The sequence below is a fragment of the Penicillium griseofulvum genome (assembly GCF_001561935.1).
Source record: "Penicillium griseofulvum strain PG3 chromosome Unknown contig_80, whole genome shotgun sequence".
Taxonomy (NCBI): domain Eukaryota; kingdom Fungi; phylum Ascomycota; class Eurotiomycetes; order Eurotiales; family Aspergillaceae; genus Penicillium; species Penicillium griseofulvum.
The window spans coordinates 1-20,437 of NW_024467471.1; the positions used below are offsets into that span (position 1 = coordinate 1).

At 48.5% G+C, this 20,437-nt stretch overlaps 9 protein-coding genes across 9 annotated transcripts; 6 read left to right on the forward strand and 3 right to left on the reverse strand.

Annotated features, from left to right (window-relative positions):
* Positions 1-1,877: 1,877 nt before the first annotated feature.
* PGRI_010510 (chloride channel protein) lies at positions 1,878-4,689 on the reverse strand (the record flags this gene model as incomplete). The annotated part of the gene is made up of 7 exons (XM_040788764.1): positions 1,878-2,789; positions 2,847-3,201; positions 3,254-3,579; positions 3,632-3,709; positions 3,760-4,119; positions 4,182-4,249; positions 4,305-4,689. 7 exons carry the CDS (start codon positions 4,687-4,689, stop codon positions 1,878-1,880), a joined length of 2,484 nt encoding a protein of 827 aa, XP_040645717.1.
* A 474-nt stretch (positions 4,690-5,163) lies between these two features.
* Positions 5,164-5,892, forward strand: PGRI_010520 (histone-fold domain-containing protein; the record flags this gene model as incomplete). Its single annotated transcript, XM_040788765.1, has 4 exons — positions 5,164-5,221; positions 5,277-5,362; positions 5,417-5,507; positions 5,567-5,892. 4 exons carry the CDS (start codon positions 5,164-5,166, stop codon positions 5,890-5,892), a joined length of 561 nt encoding a protein of 186 aa, XP_040645718.1.
* A 262-nt stretch (positions 5,893-6,154) lies between these two features.
* On the forward strand, positions 6,155-7,267 carry rip1 (ubiquinol--cytochrome-c reductase catalytic subunit RIP1; the record flags this gene model as incomplete). The annotated part of the gene is made up of 4 exons (XM_040788766.1): positions 6,155-6,575; positions 6,725-6,813; positions 6,886-7,036; positions 7,086-7,267. 4 exons carry the CDS (start codon positions 6,155-6,157, stop codon positions 7,265-7,267), a joined length of 843 nt encoding a protein of 280 aa, XP_040645719.1.
* Positions 7,268-7,896: 629 nt separating this feature from the next.
* On the reverse strand, positions 7,897-9,416 carry she9 (putative mitochondrion biogenesis protein (She9); the record flags this gene model as incomplete). The annotated part of the gene is made up of 2 exons (XM_040788767.1): positions 7,897-8,759; positions 8,825-9,416. The coding sequence occupies 2 exons, from the start codon at positions 9,414-9,416 to the stop codon at positions 7,897-7,899; spliced, it is 1,455 nt and encodes a 484-aa protein (XP_040645720.1).
* A 2,635-nt stretch (positions 9,417-12,051) lies between these two features.
* Positions 12,052-12,583, reverse strand: PGRI_010550 (putative stress response RCI peptide; the record flags this gene model as incomplete). The annotated part of the gene is made up of 2 exons (XM_040788768.1): positions 12,052-12,455; positions 12,526-12,583. The coding sequence occupies 2 exons, from the start codon at positions 12,581-12,583 to the stop codon at positions 12,052-12,054; spliced, it is 462 nt and encodes a 153-aa protein (XP_040645721.1).
* Positions 12,584-14,125: 1,542 nt separating this feature from the next.
* On the forward strand, positions 14,126-15,559 carry PGRI_010560 (SH3 domain protein; the record flags this gene model as incomplete). The annotated part of the gene is made up of 1 exon (XM_040788769.1): positions 14,126-15,559. One exon carries the CDS (start codon positions 14,126-14,128, stop codon positions 15,557-15,559), a length of 1,434 nt encoding a protein of 477 aa, XP_040645722.1.
* A 728-nt stretch (positions 15,560-16,287) lies between these two features.
* Positions 16,288-17,096, forward strand: PGRI_010570 (glutathione S-transferase family protein; the record flags this gene model as incomplete). The annotated part of the gene is made up of 2 exons (XM_040788770.1): positions 16,288-16,440; positions 16,539-17,096. The coding sequence occupies 2 exons, from the start codon at positions 16,288-16,290 to the stop codon at positions 17,094-17,096; spliced, it is 711 nt and encodes a 236-aa protein (XP_040645723.1).
* An 897-nt stretch (positions 17,097-17,993) lies between these two features.
* On the forward strand, positions 17,994-18,695 carry PGRI_010580 (actin-binding ADF family protein; the record flags this gene model as incomplete). Its single annotated transcript, XM_040788771.1, has 5 exons — positions 17,994-17,999; positions 18,062-18,072; positions 18,147-18,392; positions 18,457-18,505; positions 18,561-18,695. The coding sequence occupies 5 exons, from the start codon at positions 17,994-17,996 to the stop codon at positions 18,693-18,695; spliced, it is 447 nt and encodes a 148-aa protein (XP_040645724.1).
* An 831-nt stretch (positions 18,696-19,526) lies between these two features.
* PGRI_010590 (cytochrome c oxidase subunit IV family protein) lies at positions 19,527-20,326 on the forward strand (the record flags this gene model as incomplete). The annotated part of the gene is made up of 3 exons (XM_040788772.1): positions 19,527-19,773; positions 19,813-20,132; positions 20,237-20,326. 3 exons carry the CDS (start codon positions 19,527-19,529, stop codon positions 20,324-20,326), a joined length of 657 nt encoding a protein of 218 aa, XP_040645725.1.
* Positions 20,327-20,437: the final 111 nt, after the last annotated feature.

The following is a 20,437-nucleotide window of genomic DNA, read 5'->3' on the forward strand; positions in this document are numbered from 1 at the left end:
TAAAAAAAAAAAAAAAAAGAGTGGGGGGGGAGGGAGGGAGAGGGGTGGTGTGGGGGTGGAGGGGGGGGGGGTGAGGAGAAGAAGAAGAAGAAGAAGAAGAAGAAGACATGTTGATATGTTAAGGGGAGAACCTGAGGAAAGAACCTCTGGGGAATGCACTTGCCTTTGGAAGAATTCAACGTTTACTTCTTCTGACTTCTGACTTTTCTTTCTTTCTTTCTTTCTTTCTTTCTTTCTTTCTCATTCACCCATTCTGGGCCATCACAAAGTGTCCATAACACGCTGAAGGGGACACCCTAGTGAGTGAAGCCACTGTGATTATTGGACAATCTCCTGACTTATTGCAGTTTCCCTACTCTATATCCCCGGATAGCCCAGACACACCATTCCATGTTGGGCCTGGATATTTGAGAAGGAATTGGATAATCCTTGAATGGAAGGACATATCGCCTTGGTGATGGGAGCCGAATGTCCAATCTTATATCATTCCAACGGGAGATGGAATGATTCTACAAGTCGAAGGCAAGGAGCTGCTGAAATTGTTTGCTGGATGTTGACACTCCAGCCAGAAATATTGCCAAATCGAACCGAAACCTTACGGTCGATTATTGCCAGTAGGACACCCCTAGGGCTTGTTAATGCTATCTCAAGCACATCACACATGCTAGGGAGATGGACATCCTGCCCAAAACTGTTCTTTGCTAGAAATCCACACGGAAAGTAGTGTGGCTACAAGGAGCATTGCCAATCTTGAGTGATTCGGAAGTGAATCAGCAAAGACCAATGATTGGTCTGCTGGGCGTCTCTCGAAGGACTTCTGATGGCGTCGCTTCGGAATCGGACGATTTCCCTTTGACAGAGCCCCAAAACATTGATGTTCCTGACTCGTGCCACATTGTTCTGCATGATTCCAAGAAAAGGTCACAACAAGGAGCAATCGAATGGAGTCCCACAACCTAGAACACTTATGAGCATTCGATTCATCCGCATGTCGGACAATGCAAGAATACGGGCCATAAAAGACTCAACGCGGTGGTCGCATTCTGCTTGGAGATTTCGGAACACTATCCTCAGTATGACCCAAATGCGAAAATGATACTGCTGAAGAATCAGTACAATCGCCGGCCTGCGACACCAATACCCCCACCTTGTCTTGGAACCCCTTTTCTCACTGGAATTCTCGCCTGGAATGGGGTTCGTCATAGAGCGCATTCTCCGACTGCTCAAAGCCTCTTGACAGGCGTTCATGAACGCCCATTTTTCCCGGCTCTATTCAATGCTACAACCGAGGATACTGCGGTTCATGGCACACTAATCCGAGTCCACTCGTCCAAATATACGTCGACTCTCCACGAGCTCTCAACCTCCGCGTGCTACGAACTTCACACTGCGAGATTTCAATGTTGACCTTCATCAAATGATTGAACTGAATCTACCTATCCACTGGTACATGAATGCTCGAGTCATCACCCACTGGTCAGCAAAACATGTTTGCACCAGCTATTCGGTTCTACGAGGAGGTCATTACAATTCCAATTCATGTCCAATCATCCTTCTACCTAAAATAACAAGAAGAAGGGAAAGAGTTCGTTATGGAGGTACGTCGGTTTGGAAAACCACATATCTGTTCTTAGGGCATGTTTCATATAGCCGTCAAAAGAATTTAACAGAAAAAAGTGCGATAGGGCTAGTGTAGATCGTAATGGGCGCCTTTTACTCTGATGGGATACGGAGAAAGGTCTTGCCTCTATGTCTTGAACACATTGGAGCTTGCGATAGAGAAATGGATGGGCGAGCAACGCTTGGTATGTAGCAAAAAAAAAAATCTATCAACGTAAAGTACATGCATAAACATGGCAACATAATGATCCCACTTTTTACGGGATCATCGGCCGATCCTCTCTGTCCTCCAATTCAACCGCCGCGTCAACCTCCCCCTCTTCTAGGACATCCGACGGCTCCGATTGCCTGGGGACAGTGCGATCACGCAACCGGACCGGCCGGCGGGAGACCTTACCAGACACGAACACAGCCACGGTCTGAATGAGCCGCCACAAGCGATCTTCCAGTGTTTCAGGGGCAGGGTTCGGTTGCGCACCAAGCGTAGAAAATTCAGACGAAGTCGTTGCTGCCAATGTATGTTCCTCGGCCTCAACCTTGAACTGATACTTCAAACAGTCCTTGACAGTAACCAGACCGGTGAGTTTACCGCGATGCTCCACGAGAATGACTCGCGGACCCATCTTCTTGAAGATCTCCATGACCGTTTCGAGAGGATGGCGCGGATGAACAGCCAACGGGGTGTGGTCGACATATCGCGAGAAATCGACAAAAGGAGCTCCTACGCTCCTCTGGATTGCATCGAATGTATCTGATGACCGAGAGTTTCCCGAGACGGATGCCCTGCGCGCCACGGCTGCATCGGCGGCCTCTTTGGTGAAAACGCACCGGGCGTTTGGAGCCACCAGTCCCTGGTTTCGGGCGCGGTCAATGGCGTACCGGAGTTCTGTTCGGCCGATGTATCCGACTAGGATCTTGGAAGTGCGGTCCTCCACGACTGGGAAGCCTTGGAATTTGTTGTCGTTTAGAAGATGCTCTGCTTCGCGCACGGGGAAATCTGATGCTGGCACCGAGAGCGGGCCTGGGGTCATTGCGTGGGATACAGGCACATTGAAGACGTGATCCTCTTTGTTGTCTAGGAATGGGAATCCGTTGAACCAAATCATTCGATCGGCGATACCGCCACTGCCGAATCGATCGCCGACGGCTTTGGTCACGCCTACTACAATCTGTACATATAGTGAGCATGGTTAAATGGAATTATTTCATTCGGGACGAGGTCTCACCATGGTCGGTAGGATGTAGGTCAGTGCACCGGTCAGCTCGAACATGATGACCGTTACAGAGATGGTCAAATGCATGATTCCACTGAGGGCCGCCCCAGCTCCCAGGAACGCATATGTTCCTGGAGTAATGCAAGGAACGTCTGGGTCACATGAAGCGAAGAATGCTGATTGGGGGAATGATTCATGTAGTGCCTGTACCATGATTCCAATCATGCGGCCGAATGAAGCTCCGACGGCCATTGAAGGCACGAAGATACCGGCTGGAACCTTGCACCCGTAGGAAATAATTACCAAACCAGTTCGAAGAACAGTCGCAATAGCTAGTGAGAAGACCATCGACCATCGGTTCTTTGCTCTGCAATGAGTTAGTAATGTTCTCCTATGCATAGGGAGGGGAATGTTCGTACTCGCATAGTCCAGCATAGTCATGGCCACCCTCGCATTCGCGGAATAGGATCTCCATCATTGCGGTCATGTTGATCTTTAGAAACATGTTGGGGTAACATAGTATCGCAGTGAGTCCCGCGAGGACAACCGACTCGGTTATAGGCCACTGTGAGAGGTATTTCTTGCGGAATGCGGCCATTCGAATGTTCCATTTCATTACGAATGCACCGTAAAGTCCACCGAAGACACCAAGGAAAATAAAGAAGATGAACTCGAAAAAGTGCCATGTACGATTATACTCGACTTGGAACATGACCAATTGACCGGTTCGGAAAGGATTAACAGCCTAGAATGGATCAGGTATAGTCCATAATCAATTGACAATATGGGAGACGTACCGCAAGCACACTAGTTGCTACCAAGGCACAGAAATAGCTGCGCCAAAGAGTCTTGAGGGGGAAATAGTTTGCCATTTCCTATTGACCGTCAGCTTTCAGACTCTGAGCTAGCGTGCGTTTGAGCTCACCTCCAAGGAGAAGAGCACGCCTCCAATTGGACTGCCAAAAGCGACAGCTACACCAGCTGCCGCTGAGGCAGTCAAGATTTCTCTCGTCTTCGATGCATTTTGTTTATATTTACCAAAGAACCGTGATATCACGTTTCCAGTACACACGGCAAAATGCACGCTGGGTCCCTCTTTTCCAACAGACAAGCCCGACGCAATAGCTAGTGGAAGGGCAATTGACTTGATTAGAAGAGTCCAGGCACCTAAAAAGCCCTTCATGACGAAGCCAGCAATAATGCATTTGATCTCTGAGATACCAGAGCCTGCGGCGTATGGCGCAAATGATTTGACCAGAACTGCGGCGATTGATGAAAGTAGTAACTATCTTCCACATTAGCCTATGGATCCATAGTTTCACGGAATCAGCAGGGCACATGTCTTACCGCGCCAAAGAAATAGAAAACATAATTAATCAGCCAGAATGAAGTCCAGTGTTTCCACTCGGGGCAGCCTATCAAGGAAACGGGTCAGTTTATAAGAGGCATAGTACAACTTGCTGAACATACCATTCTCAGCACCCCAGCAGCAGAAAGACTCATTGAGATAGAATGCAGTAGTACAGTGACCCAGCTTAATATCAGAGAGCCATTCGGTAATAATATTGAGCACAGCCGAGTTTAATCCAATTGCCATGCCCACAAGCGTAACAACAAGCCATGCCTGGCCTGCGTCGTATGACTCGTACATCTTCCGTCTCCAGCCAAGGATCCCTTCCTGATCCCAAAATCCAGAACCGCTGCGCCGTTTCGCGCGCCGCCGTGACTGCTCGTAAACTGCATCTTGGACCCAGTCTATTGTAGTAAAATCTTCATATCGCTTGACTTCATTGATCTCTTCTGGGATGGCGGGGGCTTCTTGGTCGTCGGCATCGGCTCGTGGGTCGGAGGGCATAGAACGACCGGAAACCCTTCGTGATGTGCGCCGCTCTCTTGACACTGAAAGGGACCTATCAAAGGCCGGGGAGGGGTGTGGAGAGGTCATAACATTGATCGAGGAGGTAGAGTCAGCATAGTCGATTTAAGGTTGACTCGATGATTTGTGCCCACAATGGACGCTCTGTAGAAAGAGGAACTCTCAAATTCGAAGTCAGCTTCCCCTTGATGTTTCTAGTCAACACCCTATAAGTAACAATGAGAAGACAGGGGTGAATGGAGCTCTTAGAAGTAGATGATGTGACAAAGCGAAGTCGCCAAGTATCCATGGATCGATAACGGGGAGCCTCCTGAGATAACGCGGCCACGCGTTTTACTCTTTCTCGACTCCACGCTCGCGCCAACTTGCTTCTACAAAGGGAATATTTGACTGGCGGATACTGCAAGTTGTATACCTATATTCTCCTAATACTTTATTCCACAATTAAACACCATGCCTCCAAAGCCTGTGGGAGAGCCGGATGAGATCACCGGACAGAGTGCACTTCCGAGTAAGTCCCAGACACTACTTTTACTTTGGATTGACGTACTAATTCATTTCAATAGTTGCTCGAATTAAAAAGATTATCCAGTTGGATGAGGATATCGTACAATGCTCGAACAACGCGACCTTCGTCATCGCAATGGCTACCGTACGCCGCACCCTTTACCTAAATACCTCGAACACCGACTAATGTTATATCTAGGAGATGTTCATCCAATATCTTGCTGAGCAAGGGCACAACGTGGTCAAGGCCGAGCGAAAACCACGCAAGACCGTCCAGTACAAAGATCTCGGTGGGTTATGCCTATACTACGGTTAAGAAGAAGTCGAACAGAATGCTAACGTGAAATAGCCTCGGCGGTATCACACACCGACAATCTCGAGTTCCTTTCCGACGTGATCCCTAAGACTACAACCTACAAACAATTCAAGGAGAAGAAGGCAAAGGATGCGGCGAATCAAGGCGTCATCGAGAAGGGCCAGCGTACTCTCAACGGTACCGGTGCACCTGCACCAGCAAACGGCACAGGCATGGGGGATTCCACCCCACGAAGAGAAGATTCAAAGACAACATCTCCTTCGGTTCCTCGGCCGATGGTCCCTGTAAGCGCATTGATTGCGGACCGGACAGTCGAACCCATGGCAACCCATGACCATGATGTGGAAATGCAAGATTGATTGCAGTATATTATACCTTTTTGAATCTTGTTATTTGCATAGGAGTTTTTCTGATGGGTTTTCCTTGCGCATTGGTTTTGGGATTTTGTATCGCATTGGGTCCGGTTTAGATATTAAGAAAACGAGATATACAATTGATGAATCAAATTTTTAGGTAGAAACATCAATAATTAATCATTCTCAATCAAAGATATCATATTCAAAGAGTATAAAAGTTGTCGAATGTTTTCTTGTTAGGGAGTGAACGGGAACGGATCAGCCAATGACAGGCCCCGTGATTCCGATCGCTAGCGAAAGCTCTGGCTCCAACTTCAACTTCCGACTTCATCCACCCTCTATCCTCACCTCCCCACAACTCGCGGCTCAATTCCCCCCGTGGTCAATTGTCCTCACAATGTCGCTCTCCTCCGCTTCCAGCACTCTGCTGCGCACCGTCGCTCGACAGCAGCTCCCCACCGCCCGCGCCGCCGTCACCTCCTGCCAGCGGAGGGGAGTTGCCGATGCGAAGTCGTCCTTCCAGTCTCCCTTCGCCACCGCTAACGAGGCTGGCTCGACCCTAAAGATCCCCGACTTCAGCAAGTACAAGTCCAAGAACTCGGCCCGCTCCAACCAGGTCTTCTCCTATTTCATGGCCGGATCCCTCGGTCTGGCGTCCGCTGTCGGTGCCAAGGCTACTGTCCAGGGTAGGTTTTTGTCAATTCTTCGAATCAGAAATGGGAATCGCATTGCATGGGATATAGCGATTGAACGATATTCTCGAGCCAGTTTTCTTGAATAATCGGGGAAATTCGGGCAACTTTTGAGCAAACGACTGATGTTATCCTTTCTCCAGATTTCCTGGTCAACATGTCCGCCTCCGCCGATGTCCTGGCCCAGGCCAAGGTCGAGATCGCTCTTGGTTCCATCCCCGAGGGCAAGAACGTACGTGTTTCCATCCTTTTCATCTACCCGATTCCAGTATCCATGATCCCTATCTAACACCGTCTCCAACAGGTCATCATCAAGTGGCGTGGTAAGCCCGTCTTCATCCGTCACCGCACTCAGGCCGAGATCGATGAGGCCCGCGAATCTAAGTGGGAGGGTCTCCGTGACCCCCAGCCCGATGAGGACCGCGTCCAGCGTCCCGAGTGGCTCGTCATGCTCGGTAAGTGAACATGCGATTCGCGAACCTGAAACATTCTAACTCTCCCCAGGTGTCTGCACCCACTTGGGTTGTGTCCCCATCGGTGAGGCCGGTGACTACGGCGGCTGGTTCTGCCCCTGCCACGGTTCCCACTACGATATCTCCGGCCGTATTCGCAAGGGCCCCGCCCCTCTGAACCTGGAGGTTCCCGTCTACAGCTTCCCCGAGGAGGAGACCCTGGTTATCGGTTAAGCGAATTTTTGAATACACCCTTTTTCTGATCGCCGGATTGTCTCATTAGAAGTGTGGATGAGATAAAGATGGAGGGATCATGTATCCTATCTATCTGTGTATGTGCTTGTGTGTTTTTCTTCCCTTTTTTAGACAGAGCGGCCGTGTGTCTTGTCAAGATTAAGAGACCTGTGTTTTAATATGGACAAAAAATGAGCCTCTTCTTCCCTTGTCCCTATCTTCTTGAATCCTGATCTTTCTCCATGGCAAACACACGAGCTGTGGAGAGATAATCAGGCCAGGGGTTTGCATGGTCTTCTTTAGTACATATGTTCTTCATTTAGTGTATCACCTAGTCATGTTATTTCCTTTGTTCTAAATCTAAATCAAAGCTCCTTTGGCTCTCTTGTAGAAGCACCAATCAACGCCAATGCTCCGTTATTTTGATATAACTCGCTTCCAAGAGTATCACAGTATTCATACACTTAACTCGATTCCAAAGTTATATCCAACTGCTTATCTATTTTCTCAAATGTATGTACAAGTATGGCCACCCAAACCAAAAGGGCAATTATCAAAAGACCAGACATGAACCAGAACACAAGTCCTCGCTGGTGATGCAATATAACATGCTCAGATGAAATGATTTTTTACCGTGATCCGATCAGGGCGAACAGTAGGCCCGTCACAGCTGCACCAGCCGCAGCACTCTGAAGAGCCACAGCGGTAACATCGTATTGGGAGACAGCAATGTTGCGATCACTGAAGAACTCGCTAACCACCTGCCTCCAATACTCGACCGACAAAACCGGAGAAGTAATGTTGGAGAGGCGAGTTTTGAGGGACTGGGAGGCATTAGCATCGGTCACCGATACGACAGAACCCGTACTGGACGGATCAATCTCTGTCGCAGTAATCTTCGGCTCAATCAAAAGAGAAGGAGTGGCCTCAATTGCGTTCTCGGAGGTAGAATCAGCAACCCCAGGGAGAATAGAGGTATTTGGCAGCGCCGAGATCGCGATAGCGTTCTCAGCAAACATAGCCCGGTTCAGAACCTTCTCTTTCTCCAACGCTTCAACGACCTTATCCTCGAAACCCTTGACGAGTCGCTTCCGACGCCACGGCTCCACGAGAATCTGGAAGACAAGGAATAGCAGGACGTTCACACCCATCAGACCCCAGGTTCCCCATGTCGACATGCGGCGGATCTTGTCAGACCAGACTTGCTCCTCGTGGTATCGCGAGAGGATGCTCTTGCTCAGCTGCGCAGCCGCTTCTTCAGCTTCGCGCTCGCAGGCTGATAGAGCTTGCGAAGTCTCTGTTTCGGCGACCTCGTTCGTGTGGTCGTTGCGGTAGAGGAGGGTGAATCGTTCCAGGTCTGTTGAGGACCAGGCGTGCTTGCGTTGGAGGAGCTCGTTTACTTCGCGTTGGGAGGTTGAGCGGCGGTTAATCGCCTTGGCGTACTCTTCTTTCGCTTTCTTGACATTTGTTCGGGCAGTGCGGAGTCGGTCCTCTAGATCATTCGCTGGGATTAGTTTCTGGTATGTCGGCGGGTTCGGGCTGTGCATTGCTACATACCGTGGAACTGAATCTCGTTCTTCAGAGCTTCGATGCTGGAGTATCCAGTCAGGTCATTTAAACGCTGACCCGCTACGAAAACATTCGATTGCACATTGTCCATCATTGTACTGAACTGCTTGGACCATTTTGACCGACGGCTTTCCAAGTACGAGGGCAGGCCTCCGCTCTTCGCGCCAGCAGCACTAGCTTCATCCTCCTGAGAAACCGACTGTTCCTTTTCATTCTCCTTTGTTTGCGGTTGTGCGGTGGTCTGATCGGTCTCTGTGGGAGGAGGAACCGAATCGACAGAACTGCCCGCCTCCACACCCGGGATCGGGACCGGGTCGCGGGAAGCGAGCTCCTGCTCGGCGAGTTCCTTTTCCTTTTCCCTGATTAATCTCTCGGTATCAGCGGAGAACTTTTCTCGGTCATTGTAGGCCAAATATGTGCCCGGCTGTCGGCGGAATTGGCATTGTACACAAGCGGAGAAGCTCCGCGGAGTCGGTCTGACGGAGAATGTAGGGCGGAAGTGCGTTCGCACGGGTGAAGCGCTTGTTAATTGTAGGCTTGATCGGAGTGATTGCCTAAGCAGTTGTGGCATAGACTGCATGGCCAAAACAAGGGCCACAGGCTCGTGGCAGGAAGTGGTGGTGGTGCAAAGAGGTGAGGATCATCTCGGGAAGGGACTTGGCCTCGGATAGCCTTATCAGATTGCTAGTTTCTATGTCTTCCAAGCCCAGTTGAAATGTTCTATTATTCATATATTTAGCTAATGGCATTTATATTCTGATTCAAGTAAAGCTGATTTCACTAATTTTTCCCACTTGGATTTGATATCTACCATGAAAAGGACCTAGATGATATCAAATATTATACGTGTTTTAATCCATTTTACCATCGAAAAACTTAGGAGAGTTTGTATTATCTTTCTGGCTATGGCAATGATAAAGGCTAGGAATGTATAAAAAGAATCTAAGAATATCAGAAAGACTTTACCGAGCCATATAATGGGCCAAATGTAAGTATTTTGAGAGTATTCCGTGGCCTGTCTTATATCGTGACCATAGAAGTAGACGAAACACATCTGATGTCTACTCTTAGTTTGTCAAGCAATTCTTTGTCTAATTAACTGTTTAAAAGGTAAATCCGTGACCAACTCACCGTGTGCCATCTCTCTCATTCTTTCCTTTTGGTATCTTCTTTTATACTATGTCATCTCTCATTACATTGCCCTGCCTCCATCTATATCTACTGGGGTACTTCCCCCTTTTCATCGGGCTACTGCCAGAATTTGCTAAGGCATCAAGCCCATTTTAGGCCTACCTCTCCAGCCGCACTAACCATTATATACTCTATTGGGCGGACATTTCTCATCACTATCTTCATTTGTGTCATTTGATATCTTCGAATTTATACCTGTTCAGATTCTGCAAGTCTGTTATTCCATGCCGATATAGCTGGTATGTTATACAAGATATAAAGCACCCTAGGAGGCTCCATGACTGACTTAGTATAGGTCATTCGAGTTCATGAGACTCCTGACCAATCGAAGTTCCAATCCACACAACCTTCAGTGACTACAAGGAATGAGTTGTCAAGTCATATGTCTTGAGGAAATAAAGGATTGATCAGATGCTACCCAATGTAGGCATGATGTCGAATCCACTGAAGGCATATTTATCTTAAAAGAGATCCGAGAAAGAACAGGAAGCGACGACTGTCACTCCAGGATCAAAACTTGTTGTAATCACACCCTAGATTCGACGCCAGATTCACGTCCTTGTTATGACTTTTATCTTCGGCCTAGATTGAAGACAAGAAGTGGAAGAAGATACATGCTTCAAAAAAAAGCCGAGCTAATACAAAGTCATCGAGACTGCATGAGTTGTATCACTTCTAGCTCGATATAAAAAGCCGGCCGACGGGGCAATGGAGACACTCAACATTTCTCTTGTGATGATACGGTAAGTCCAAGGCTTGTCCAAGAATCACTGTTCATAGAACTCACAATTCTAGAGACCAGTATACGAAGGATGACACAATCCGATCCAAGAGCATTGGTACGAGTCACATCAACAAGGCCCGACTATAGCGTTCTCCGCGGCACAATGGCAAAACTGCCCGGAATCAATGATAAAGTTCTGATGGCACCAGCTCGACAGCTGGCCACCTGTTTATTAAACCCTCAAACCGCCGAGACCATACCGAGGGAGATGTATGGCTCTTTGCAGGTGCGCCAATCAGCCGGTACTCAAGACGCAGACTATCCACACGCTATAAACATACACTATCATCGACAGCCATGATGCTCACTAGGTAAACCTAGTTCCAGAAAATTCCAGTCGGAATGAATTGGGAGACCAAGGGGCCGCCTAGTCATCAAGATGACTAGTATGAGTCTTTGCAATTGATCACCACAGTCTCCTTTTCTCTGCTCCTACCACAGCACACTGCATCTCAAATAATGACTTGTTTTTCCGTTTGTGAACCAAGCGGCTTTGGGCCGTCAATTATTTTCTGCTCGATTCTATTATCTTTGTCTTGGGATACCGGATTCAACGTGGCGTTCTAGTGTTGTATCTGTATGTGTATACTACATCAACAACAACATCAATATCAACATCAACCCTCGAATTTTGACGACCAGCAAAGGTGCGATCCACTCGGCCTGTTGGAGAGAACTCAATGAAGAAGGGCGTGCTTTGAAGCGCGATGCGACATACTGACCCACAATACTACATACAACCGTTTCCAGTTATGCTCAATCAGATAAAGTGTCAGTAGCTTCAATACTCACCTATTCTCTCGAGAGCCCGTAAATTTGAAAAGACACGAAGAAACATGGCAAAGGCAATATTTAACACCAAAATGACTAGAAATCAAAGCCGAAAAGCAAACCCTCTTGAAACGATACGCTTCACTAAAGTCTACATGGTAGATAAAGGCTAATATCTAGGACTTGGCTGAATACCTCCAAGACTAGGATAAAAGGACCGGTATAATATCAGGTGTTATAAAAAAAACATACTCGAAGACAACCATAAACCAGTGAGTAAAATCAAAAATTCAGAATTACATAGAACATTCCTGCGTCATAAGTCATAGCATAAGGATGCAGTTCTCAAAAATTGCGTACAAGAACAGCAAAGCGGAGGGGGTATGGATAGTACAACAGGGTCGAGATCGACGTGAGCGATGAGACAATGGCGAGCCGAGGACGCCACCCACCGAGTGCAGCCTCATTCTCAATCATGATTCTGCACCTTATTGTCACCCTTCACAGCCTCAGCATAAGTTGGTGGAGGGTGTGCGCTGCTGCTTCCAGCATGTCCACTTTCTTCAGAGTGGTTGTGTGATTTGGTCGCCGGGCCAGGCGACGGCTGGCCGTGGGTGTCGACAGTGCCATATCCACGGTGAGGGGGGTGTTGCTGTTGGTGTGAGACGTAGTAGTAGGTAACGTTTCCGTTCTCCAGATCACGACGACGACTCCCGCCACCAGGGATGGGCTCGTAGGCTACATCGTCGTCATTTGGTTCCGGATACTTGAGGATGATGTACCATGCGTGGATGAGGCCGGGGAAAAAGCAGAGTAGGGTGAGAGTTATGTTGATAATCGAGTCTGCAGTGCAGAATCCAGCCTTGACCCAGACTGCAGATGCGGGGGTTTGGTTAGCATTTGACACTAGTGTAGGTGTATTGGTTTGCGGGTTTTGTCTTACCTGCGATAGGTGGGAAGAAGACGGCGAGGACCGCTAGGAATATGTCGGAGCTGCACATGGCTCACACTGTCTTTGGAATCTGGTCTTAGAAAAAAAAAATGTGAGTTGTATCTAATACAGAAGTTCGTGGCAATGGTTAGAGGGGATTCCAAAGTTTAGAGTCGCAGATTGTCTGACGGCAGCCTACCCAGTCCAAATCAGATGATGTCAGGGGTCACATGACCTCTATAATTTGCCAGAGCCCTACATTATACATCAACATATATTGCCTTTCGACGATATACACTTTCTCTCTATTCCATACTTGAAAGTAAGGTGTACGTGTATTTACCGATTGATGAACTTTGTCAGACTCGTCAGATGTCTACCGAAGCGGGGGGTTGGCAGTTTTTGTTGACATGTATATCAGTAAGTACCTGGTACATACGATTGATGGGTACCTACTGCTTATACGCAGGTACCCTATACTCCATCCATACTAAGTTCAAGTCGGGCCCCCTCGCGTTCTCAACTGATACATCACATATAACGTTTGAAATGTGCTATATCTATTGCTATATTCTGTGCAGGATGCAAGTGCAAAGGTAAGGTAATCCGGAAAATAATCCCCGGAAAAGGCTGGTAAAATTGCCGAGTTTTTCCAGGCGAACGCGATCGTCCTGAGCTAATGGGGTTAGCGAGAGGAACTGGTCGGAATTTGACAGTAATTATACTCCGTAGAGACATTGCCAATCATAAATTTCTTATTGTATTTTTCTAGCAAAGTCCTTAGTGCGTTCGTATACAACATATTCAGAATACCGTTGATACCCAAAACAGTCCGGAGAGAAGAAAAAGAGAGGTAAACACGGGATAACTTCTTCCCCCCACCCCCTTTTATCATCTCTCTATATCTCCCCCCCGACCTCCCGAGGTCTCCAGGGCTATAGGTAACATCGAGATTAGCGTTTGTACAGCCATCTTTGTTTCATAATTTGCCTATTTCCCATCTCCCCCCTGTACCCACAAGCCCAGACCATCTTGAAGATTGTCTTTCCAATCTTAGAAACTTCGTCTTGTCATCTCTTTCCTTTTCAAATTTTCTTTTCAAAGGCCTACGGGGCTCGGTTGACCTTTCCTTCCGGGCATTCAGAACCCGAGTTCACTCGTTTACCTTCCTTTTACGCGTTTTTTTTTTCTTAGCTTGAGTCTCGAGCTTAAGTCTCGGCCTGGGGTCGACTATATCCAATTCTCTTCGATCCGATTCGCACGCCTGGGACATTCTCGCAATTGACATTCTCGCAATTGACACATTCCGCGGTATAACCCAATTGGGTCCATTTATAAGGCCAGACCGCCGATTTTGCTTGACATGCCGAACTCTTGCATTTCCCTTTCGGGGTCAACCGCTTGTCCTGCCTGGAGTAGCTCGTCCATTTCAACTAGTTCCAGTTTACATGCGAGCTTGTGAGTCGAAACGCGCCCGATTGGGTATCCATGGATGAAAGAAATGTTTGCTGACAGTGCGCTGTTAGTCCTTTCCTCAAAGGCGTGTCGAATCTGACGGATTTCGATAATTCATTAAAGGATTATGTTCGTGGGTCATACATCTCGACAAAGTATGTATTCGCGCCAATGGATGGAAAAAGAGTCACTAATGCGCGCTCCCAGGTATGATGACTTACTAGGATGCCAAGGCCTCAATTCGAGCGCGCCCAACAACTACTATGCCCAGTATACAACCAGTGTTTTGTGCAGCAGCGTTGTGCAAAGCTCCATATCCAACTGCAAACTTTCTACAGGTGACTCACTACCAATTTGCGTCGACACATGCGCACTTTGGGCCCGGAGCGAGCAGGAAACTATGGCAAATACAGACTTATGTGGCAAAAGCGACAAGGACTATACGGACCTAATTTACGCCGAATTGACCATTTGCGAAAAACCATCCGATGCCCTTTCTGGAGATTGTGTTAAAGGAGCCGCGAATGAGCCTGACAACTGTGGCTTTGCGACAAATACCATTGGTCTCTGCACTTTTTGTGCGAGCGGCACCGATAGCTGCTGCACGAAATCCAACGCCACGAGTCGATGTGACGGTGTGCCAGTACCGACTGTTACTCTACCACCTCTCACGCCCTCGCCTTCTGCTACTGGCGATTCTAGCCATGGCTTGTCGGGCGGCGCAATTGCCGGGATCGTAGTTGGCGCCATTGCAGGAGCTGGTATTCTAGCTGCTCTCCTTGCCTTCCTTTGCATTTTCAGGCGCCGCCGCCGTCGTGAAACGCTGAATGAAGCTTCACTCAACCAACCAAACCCACAAAGAAAGGGTGGATCGCCATCAATGCAACAACCCCCAAGCCCAACGTCGTACAATATGGTTCCAGGAGGCCGAGTCACACGGATGTCTGCACTGCGCGAAGTGCCCAGTTCATCACCCGCCTATTCGCGTACTTCCGCAGCGATGTACGGTGGCGGAGCCAAATACAGTGACACGTCAGACTCAGAAGGCATGGGCGCCAGTCCAGGAGCTATGTCCAAGAGAATTCCACCAGTGACAGGGAAACGCCATGGCTCACTTTCGAGCAACTCGATTCTGGCTGGACTAGAAAGCGACAGCTCGCCTCGCTCTGGCCCGACAAACCAATACTCTTCCCCCGAAGCAGTGACCAGTGGTCGATCTGAGCAGCTGTCATATTTCCGCGACTACTACTCTCAAGATGAGATTCACGCTGGCGACAAAGTTGCTGTCCTATGGGCGTACTCACCACGAGCGGGTGACGAATTCGAACTTGACCGAGGCGAGATGTTAAGGGTGATCGGTATCTGGGACGATGGCTGGGCCACGGGCGTGCGACTCCCCGAGCGCGCGGAGGATCAGGATCTGAATTACCGCGAACAGCGCGACAGTGGTGTCTCGAGTGGCTCGCACATGCATGGTGCTTCGTCGCCCATGCCGTCAGGCGAGATTAAGGCCTTCCCCTTGGTCTGTATCTGTCTACCGCAGCACTGGCACAAGATCATCGATGGCGGCCAGGAAGACGAGGAAGTTTGAGCTCGGTTCTCAATTCTCAGTTATCATGCAAAATTACGTCTTGACGACAGCGTGTTGATCCTTCCGTCTTCCGGTGCTTTTTACACCCTGGCTGGCCATTCCCCTCCCATCGATCTCAACGGTCGGCTCATTGCTCATTTTACACTCGTATTCGATATACCCCCCTTTTTATGACGGCCTTCTCGTCTTTTCCTTTGACTTTACTCGTTATCTTCTTCTACTTGATTCGAAACTGGTCGCTGGCGCATCGGACTCGGACAATGTGCTTTTCAATTCCAAGGGCACATTTCCGGTCTTTTTACGTACTACACATCGGTTTGTCACTTGAGATCACTTCTATACCCCGATAAATGAGAGTGGTTCAGATATCGGACACATATAGTGCACGCTTTAATGTATGTACATAATTAGACCAATTTTATCAAAAGACCTTGAGGCACAATCTTACCTTGATATATAATCCAAAAAAAAAAAACATAGCCCTAGAGATCGATATTCTCTCCCTTTCCAAATCCCCACATCTGCGTCAGATTTTATCCGAAAACGGTAATCAACGGAGTTCGGGGACAATTCGGTCCATTCCGCAGGATTGCTTAACAATTGCATTTGACTAATCCAACCCCTCTTCCTTGGAAGGTTGGAATTTCGCAATGTCTTTTATAATGGCGTGTCTTTCTTCTATATAATTTCCTTTTCTCAACCTCCATTCCCATAATCCATACAACATAATGTCTTCCCCAAAGATCATCCTCTACACCAACCGTCTCTGCCCTTGGGCCCACCGCGCGCACATCGCCCTCAAGGAGCTCGGTCTCGACTATGAAGAAGTCACAATTGACCTGAACACTCCACGTGAGCCGTGGTATCTGGAGATCAACCCCGTAAGTGACAGTCTTCCAAGGTTCCCGTACTCTCTTGTCTACATCTGCACTTCACACTACGCGTATAGTATTAAACTGTATACTAACATTCCATGCAGCGCGGCCTCGTCCCCACCATATCCTACGATGGAACTATCATAGCCGAATCTGGCATTGTAGCCCAATTCCTCGTGGACGCACACCAATCCCACCTCCTACCCCCCACCACATCAGTCTCAAACGCCCTTTACCGCGCACGTCTCTCCTTCTTCGTCGACGCCTTCTTCAGCAAAGTCGTTCCTCACTTCTTCGCCAGCGTCCGCGCTGCTGATGAGGCCGAGCGCGATGCCGCTGCCGAGCAATTGGTCGCTGCTATCGTGAAGGAGGTTGAGCCTCTCCTCGCCGACACAGAGGGTAAAGGCCCCTTCTTTGGTGGTAGTGAGAAATTGACTCTCGCTGAGGTTCAGTCTGGCTCGTTCTTGTTGAGAATCCTGAGCTTTGCTAAGCCTGAGCATGGCCTTGTTTCTACTAAGTTGAACACTTTGTTGCAGCAGACTCCGAGATTTAAGCGCTGGGCTGAGGCGACTGCTGCGCATGAGAGTGTTAACTTTATTTATGATGAGAAGCCTGTTGTCGATAAGATGCGGGCTAGGTTTGCGCCGGCGGCGAAGGTTTAAGTCTTGGTTATATTATGTACCTAGCCTAGATCTTGGATCTTGTTCATATTGATTATGGATTGAGAAATGAGAAATGAATTTGCTATGTTTAAATGTTTTGTGTATTTTTTTATATGTTTGAGTCCGATATATATATCGGTGAACCATGGAAGCTACGTTGGATTATATATGTCGAGTCTACCTAGATAGCCCTGGAGGTGTACGTATACGATATGTAAGCAATCAATTAATCCTGCAACCTTGAAATAGGCAGAAGCAGTCAATTATCCTACGTTTGGACATCACAACAAAAAAGGTGGGCCAAGACAAAAATAGCCACTGACGTGTCCCATGGTTGAAGGGCCAATTTTAGCTCGCAGACACCCACATTGGAGAGGCTCATTAACATGTATGGTGTTATGCAGTAGGTGATTTCGAATATTTGTACTTAATATATGTACTTGATACTTTGGTGTAAAAAGAAAGAAAACCTCAGAACATAAAAGATTGTTCAATATTAACATGAATACACCTGATACTATATGTCATTTTCAAGTAAAAACCTCTAGCAGTCTTGGAAATTGTAAGAAATCATAAAAGCAAAACCTATTATATCAATTCCTAAGATGTCACGCAAGTTGTAAAGAAGTATCAAACACTTAAATTTATCAAAAGTCTGATATCACGTGCAGCCACCCCCACTATGGCCATGGCAACACCTGGGAATTCACCCCTCAAACTCCATCTTCCCCGTCTCATCCCCGTTGCTTGATCTCCGCCTTCAATCTCCCGTAAGTAATTGAAGTGACTACTTTGGCTTCTCAAGAGAAGCTTGAGAGAACCTCCGAGTTTTGCCACAGCCACTGACATAGAGACAGCCCGTCCTTTTTTTTGTCACCCTCATCTACATAAGCCATCATGTCGGTTAGTATTGACCCTCAAACTCATGCCATGCTACATTCAATACTAACTATCATACCGCGCAGCTCGCATCCGGGTAAGTCGTCGGTTCCCGCGCTCGAAACCGGTTCCTCCTCACTTTCACCATTTATTGACATTTGCCCCCTACAGTGTCCAGATTCATGATGATTGCATCACTGCCTTCCAAGACTTCAGCCGGAGCCACGGCAAGACCAAGTACATCATCTACAAGATCGCCGACGACAAGAAGTCGGTTGTCGTAGACTCAGTCGGCAAGGACCAGGACTACGAGGTCTTCCGCAACGAGCTCGCCGATGCCAAGGACAGCCAGGGCCGCGCCTCCCCCCGTTACGCCGTCTACGATGTCGAGTACGAGATCCCCGGCGAGGGAAAGAGGTGCGCATTCCTGCAATCACAATTGTTGTCCGGTTCCACCCTGCTGACCTGAATGTTCTCACAGAAGCAAGATTATCTTCATCTCCTGGGTGCCTAGCGAGACCCCCACTCTCGTAAGATTCCCAACCAGGTCGCAGCCTCAGACTCAATAACTAATTTGCTTCTCAGTGGTCCATGATCTACGCCAGCACCCGCGAGGTTCTCAAGAACGCTCTCAACGTCGTCACTTCCATCCACGCCGATGACAAGTCCGATATCGAGTGGAAGACAGTCCTGAAGGAGGCCAGCGGTGGCAAGGCATAGATGATAGCGCCGGCTGGATCCGGGCTGCGCGACTGATAGGGGTGCGCCCTTGACGGCGCCGCGGAACGATCAATTCATATCCTTCTCTGCACACCGTTTTCCCATTTTCTTCTTAGTTGCAATGCAAGACCGTTACGACTTGGCCTATCTTTTTATTTCGCGAGAGGCCTGAAGAGTCTTGATTTCACTTCCAACTTCCAATTGTTCTGAATGACTTCCGCCTCAGATTGAGGATATTTGGTTAATCAGGCACAGAATCTTGCTGCCTGTTGGTTATATTGCACATGGTGGGTGATGAGATCTCGCGCTTCATGCTATTGAATGTAGAATAGTTAAGCAACTAGACTAACTCCTAGCTTTTGCTGTGAAGGTTATTGCTTGACTGGGCTATTTTTTAGGCGGGTAAAGATTCCGACAGCCGGAAGACTTGAGGGACATGATTTGAAATCGGGGAACTTTGCGAATAGAGACATAATAACTGTCCAAATCAAATAAAAAGTAAATAGGTTCAAAGAATAACATTAAAAAAAGGATCACATCATGCCATATGGCTGAGAATGATGATGATGTTAGGAGGAAGAGCCGGTTTGGGCGATGAGCCAATGAGGAGGCAGCCAAACCCAAACCGCACTAGTCCCGACCGGCTCCTCGCCTTTCCACCTCAAACCACAAGAAACGTCTTCAAGTCATATCTCCATCCACGACCCTCCTCCACTCTCTCCTAAGCCGTGCCCTGGCGTGCTCTCTGGCTTTTAACCCTCCGACCCCACTCTAATTACCTCAATTGAACCTCATTTCGACGTGGTGCTTCCACCTCCCGCCTGCCGCACAATGTTTCTTCGCACCGTCTCTCGCGCTGTCCCTCGCAGCACCGCGGCCATCCGTGCTGCCCCCACTGCTGTGAACGCTGTGCAGACCCGCGCTGCTTCGGACCATGCTATTCCCAACCCTACCCTCGCCAACATCGAGAAGCGCTGGGAGGTCATGCCCCCTCAGGAGCAGGCCGAGCTCTGGATGCAGCTCCGTGACCGCATGAAGGTCGACTGGCACCAGATGACTCTGCAGGAGAAGAAGGCCGGTACGTGCTATTCTTAGAACACGTGTGCTTGAAATATAGCCTTTTTCTTCGACTACCCTGAGGCTTCCGAGGTTATCTATCTCGGGATGACCCTCAACCCCTCGAACCTCCACGATTGTCTTTTGCAAGTAGCGTTTTTCGCTAACCTCAATTCTTCCTCTACAGCTTACTACATTGCCTTCGGTGCCCACGGCCCTCGCGCCCAGGCCCCCAAGGGTGAGGGCCTGCGCGTGTTCTTCAAGGTCGCTCAGCTCACTGCCGTTTCCGTTGCTATCTTCTACGGTATCCACTCCTTCGCCGGAAAGCAGCCCGGTACTATGTCCAAGGAGTGGCAGGAGGCCTCCAACGAATATGCTCTGGTACATATATTCCTCCTCCCTTTCCGACTGCAATCTTTTCGACCGCAATCGGGAGAAGTCTCTGCCCCAGCTAAATTGGACGATGCTAACCTATCCGACTATAGAAAGAGAAGATCAACCCCATTCACGGTATCAGCAAAGAGGGTTACGAAGGCAAGGGCTTCGTCCAGAGCCCTCCTGCCGAGAAGTCATAGATGTACTGATCGCCCGACCGGGACTGATTTGACATCTACGCAGGGCGGACGGCATCCATTGCACGACCTAGAAGTCGTTTTTATTCCAAGCTCTTTTCATAGCCATGTTCA